At 39.0% G+C, this 4,995-nt stretch overlaps 1 protein-coding gene across 1 annotated transcript; it reads left to right on the top strand.

The window, feature by feature from the left end:
• Window positions 1-642: 642 nt before the first annotated feature.
• LOC129243486 (neutral ceramidase) lies at window positions 643-4,466 on the top strand. Its single transcript, XM_054880537.1, has 9 exons — window positions 643-928; window positions 1,313-1,459; window positions 1,523-1,699; window positions 1,760-2,086; window positions 2,459-2,668; window positions 2,829-3,158; window positions 3,223-3,453; window positions 3,510-3,889; window positions 3,960-4,466. The coding sequence occupies exons 1-9, from the start codon at window positions 791-793 to the stop codon at window positions 4,141-4,143; spliced, it is 2,124 nt and encodes a 707-aa protein (XP_054736512.1). The 5' UTR covers window positions 643-790; the 3' UTR covers window positions 4,144-4,466.
• Window positions 4,467-4,995: the final 529 nt, after the last annotated feature.

Genomic DNA, 4,995 nt, shown 5'->3' with positions numbered 1-4,995 from the left:
ACAGACACTCACACTTTATTTGATGCAGATACGATTTTTTTGTGTGTCCTATATTTCATAATATTTTCTGAAAATGGAGTAAATAGACATCTTATTTATTTTGCTTTACTTCATTTCTCAAAATATAATACAAAAAAGTGCCCACTCATTTCATTGTACTGCGAAAAATCTGCAGTCTTTGTGTACACGCAAACGACGATATACTCGTATTGAAAATGATTTTCATTGCTATTAGTCCATAAAATTTAAAGGGGGGGAAATGCTATGTTTTAAAATTGACATTTGGTAGTTTCTTTATCGCTTTCATCGTCATTAGAAGTTCTCAGTTTTTTGGATGGTTGAACATACTCAGATGTCAGATACGTAGATTTAGGTTTTTCAATGTCAATGTCTTTCAGCGGAACGTAGCCTAAGAAATAAAAAGTATAAATCCAAACAAATGCCATTTTTTAATATCTTGAAGCCAGTAAACTTCAAGATATTAAAAAATATCTTGTGGGACACCCTATACATCCAGTATATTTAATCCGCTTCTTGAAATGGTACTGCGTCAGCGGGCAAATTGCGACTCAATAAGGGATGACAACTTTTTTGTTTAATTGCTTAACATAGAAAATAAAATCAGTGTTTTCTTATTTTCAGTTTGGTTTGGAAAAGCAGTAGGGAGAGAACCGGTAAAGCAACCACGCAGATGTCACTTAGTTCAACTTTCATATTTCAGTAACAAAAGTGCCGAGTACGCGTAGTAAAGGACCAAAGTGGTTAACTAAATTTGAGATACAAAAATAAAATGAATTACCGTAGTAGCAGACACCTGACGGTATTAGTCGCATTGTGTCTGAGCGGAGTGCTATGGAGTTGTGCCAATGCTTACCAGATTGGTGTGGGACGTGCGGATAGTACGGGCCCACCAGTGGAAATACATTTCGTAAGTTGTCTTATTGTATGTTTGCTAGAAGAGGGTCATAATCAACAAGAAAACGAAAAAAAAAAAAACAATTATATGAAAACTTAAGCGCCAGCTAAACTTAGAACCGGCTTAAAAAATTCGTAGCGGTATATTTTAAACGACTGTCATACGAAGCAAATCTGCCTTTATTCTTACTTCGGGGGCAGAACAAATTGAAAACTTTATAGCCAGTGTGATTATGATTTTTTTCAAGCAAGTGCGCGATTTTCATATTTAACAGAACTTATTTCATTTGTGTATTTGTGTAAAGCATTTCAATTTGAGATAGATTAACCATTTTCAGTTTATATGATACTTTGTAATAATACTTTAATATTTTCTTTATTACTTTACATTTAAAAGATGGGTTACGCCAATATTAAACAAGTGGGGCGTGGCCTGCACTTGCGGCAATTTGCGCGCGCTTTTGTCGTCGAGGATGAAAACCATAACCGCGTCGCGTTCGTCTCGGTCGATGCGGGCATGATGGGCTATGGTGTCAAACGTGAGGTAAACTGAAGTTATAAGAAAATTTAACAAAAAGTTCATTGAATATTTTTATGTTTCTGTAAGGTTGTGAAACGCTTGCAAGCGCGCTATGGCAACATTTACACGGCGGATAATGTCGTTATCAGCGGCACCCACACTCACAGTGGTCCCGGCGGCTTCCTCATGCATCTGCTTTACGATATCTCAATTTTGGGCTTCGTGCCGCAGACTTTCGAAGCGCTTGTGCAGGGTTGCTACTTGGTTAGTCAACTTCTTCTATAAGCAGTAATATTAGCACTGTTTAAGTTCTTCATTTCTTAGAGCATCAAACGCGCCACCGACAATATGGTGGATGGCAAGATCTTCCTTTCGAGAACAACAATTTTAAATGTGAACATCAATCGCTCACCCACCTCCTATTTGCGCAATCCCGAGGAAGAGCGCGCACAATACGAGCATGACGTGGATAAAGAGTTGACCCAACTGCGTTTTGTGGATTCGGACAATAATTTAATAGGCGCTTTCAACTGGTACGCTGTTCATGCAACATCGATGAATCATACCAACAAATTGGTGAGCTCAGATAATGTGGGCTATGCAGCCTTACTCTTGGAGAAGGAATACAACACGAATAAAGTGCCCGGGAAGGTAAGATTCATATCTAATATCAGCCTAAAACTATTTTCGGTGTCGCACCCAAATGTTAAATAACTACAGTCAAACTTCCATAACTCGAATCACCATTCGTCATTCCACCATCCATTGAAAATGTGCGACTAGTAGTGTCCTGACATGAAGGTGGAGCGTTAAAGAACGTTGAAGAAAAAACCGTTTTATGTACTTTTTTTTTGAAATAAACGAAGAAGCACAAAAGCTCGGGAGAAGCAATTATGCAGAGAGTTCAAATCTTTTTCTTCAAGAAATACTAACGCTCCTCGATTGAGATTAAAGTGATACATATTTATTGAGAAGAAAATGGGAATTTGTCTGAATTCTTTGTATTATTTATTTTTCTTTTAGGGGAAATTTGTTGCCGCCTTTTGCTCGTCAAATTTAGGTGATGTGTCACCAAATATTATGGGACCGAAGTGCTCGATAAGTGGAAATGAATGCGATTTGCTTACTTCAAAGTGCCCGTCAAAGGAAGGGGAATGTTTTTCATCAGGACCCGGACGCGATATATTTGAGAGCACAGAAATTATAGCAACGCGCTTGGCTGAGGGTGCTTTGGTTAGTAAGATTGAAGCCAGTGTGGGTTGATATTTCAGTGCATTGAAATTCAGAATTATTTTTTTTTTTTGTGACTAGAATAAAACATAATAATTGTAATTAAAAGAAAAATAATACTATAATTTTTAATATTTCTTTCAAATAAAACACAATCTTCCAGCGCCTACTGAATGAAAACAGTCAAGAGGCTACCAGCCGCGAAATAGTTGGCGAATTATCCTTTATCCACCAATTCGTCGATATGCCCAACTATAACGGCACAACTTACAACCCACTTCAACGGAAAATGGATAAGATACGCGGCTGCCAACCTGCGATGGGTTACAGCTTTGCCGCGGGCACAACAGATGGACCCGGTGCATTTAATTTTGAGCAGGGAACCCTCACTGACAATGTGATGTGGAATGCGGTTAGAGATTTCATAGTTCCTCCCACACAAGAGGACATCAGCTGTCACGCACCGAAGCCCATACTACTTGCAACTGGAAGGGTAAGTCGACTTTATTAAAATGAGATACACCAAATATCCATAAAAAACGTTCGCATTGTTACAGGCAACGTTCCCATATGAATGGCAACCGAAAATCGTCTCCGCTCAGCTACTAAAAATTGGTGATCTGATAATTGCTGCTGTGCCCGGGGAACTTACTACAATGGCTGGGCGACGTTTGCGCAATAAGATCAGTGCCGTAGCTGTGGCCACAGGTGGCAAAGATACAGAAGTGATCATCGCTGGGTTGTCAAATATGTATACCAGCTACATCACAACACCGGAGGAGTATCAAGTGAGAGGCAAATTGCTAAAAACAAATTCGAAAGTAGTCATATTATCGTTTTTTAGGCCCAACGCTATGAAGCTGCTTCTACGATCTTCGGTCCCAACACGCACACAATCTACATGGACGTTTTCGAACAATTGACCAAGTCCATGATACGGAGCGAACATCTACCACCGGGTCCCGCTCCACCATATATGAACGATCGCATGTTATCGATGAACACGGGCGTTATTTTTGATGGTCATCCGATTGGCAAGGATTTCGGTCACGTCAAGTTGCAACCGCGAAAGGCGTATCAGATCAATGACACCGTCAAAGTTACCTTCATTGCCGGTAATCCTCGCAATAATCTCTTCCATGAGAAAACCTACTTTGCTGTGGAGCGAAAGATCAACGAAGAGCGATGGAAGGTGGCCTATACGGATGCCAGCTGGGAAACGAAGTAAATCTCCTTTCTTAAAACATTGTTTTTTTTTTTTTTTTGTTTTCAAATTTCGTTTCCTTTCTGGTAGATTCATTTGGGAACGGGTGCATTTGATACTCGGCTTCAGCGACATCCACATTCATTGGAACATTGGGCCAAACACTCTACCCGGTGAATATCGCATTCGGCACTTCGGCAATTACAAATACATTTTAGGCGGCATTTTCCCCTATGAAGGCATCTCCAACTCATTCGTGGTGACGGAAGACTAATAGCCTTGTTCGATGTACATACGTATGTACGTACATTTGTGCATGTGAGGTGAGGTGGAATGATTGGGATACTAGTCAGAGACTGCGCTCTTCAGGGTGTTACTGCTTGTCAGCAAAATGCAAAATACATTCATGCCTATCAATTTTCGAAATGTGTGCGATGTGTGGTGCAGTGCCATACAGATAATACGTACATTCACACATATGTACATATTTATTTGCTTATTATTTAGTTGTGTATATAATAAAATTAACAGCAACAAAATGTAGGAATAAATGTATAAAGTACTGTTATATTAAACTATTCAATGAATACAAAATCATTTCCTGTTTGAATTCTTTCACATCCGCCTCTCCAACCGTTAGATGTCGCATATTGCTGGTGTGAAACTTAGATAACCAGCGAAGAACGTAAATTGGGAACAAGCAAAGGAAGTAAATCTATAGGAAATCTTTCGATGAGGTGGGAAATGTTTAGTACGATTGTGTTTTGGAAATATAGATATTTTAGGATGCTGAAAATATTGACACCACCAGAGATTGCATGAAATGAAGAAAAAATACTCCAATATTCAACATCGATATCCCGACGCTCTCAACAATCAGGTATTCATGAATCGACTGTTTTGGCGATTTTGCCCGACGTTCCCGTGGTGGATATTTAAATGATATCATTTTTCACATATAATTGTTGAGTCGTATTTTGAATAAAAATAGTGAAATCTGAAAGAGGCGAAATGTTTTATTTTAAAATAACATCTAGGCGCGTTTTTGGGAAGACCCTTTATATTTTATTTATGTTTTCACATATTAAACTACGCTCACCCGCGAATACCACGATCCGACAAAGGA

The sequence above is a fragment of the Anastrepha obliqua genome, chromosome 1 (genome assembly GCF_027943255.1).
Source record: "Anastrepha obliqua isolate idAnaObli1 chromosome 1, idAnaObli1_1.0, whole genome shotgun sequence".
Taxonomy (NCBI): Eukaryota; Metazoa; Arthropoda; class Insecta; order Diptera; family Tephritidae; genus Anastrepha; species Anastrepha obliqua.
This window is presented reverse-complemented; position numbering and strand designations above follow the sequence as displayed.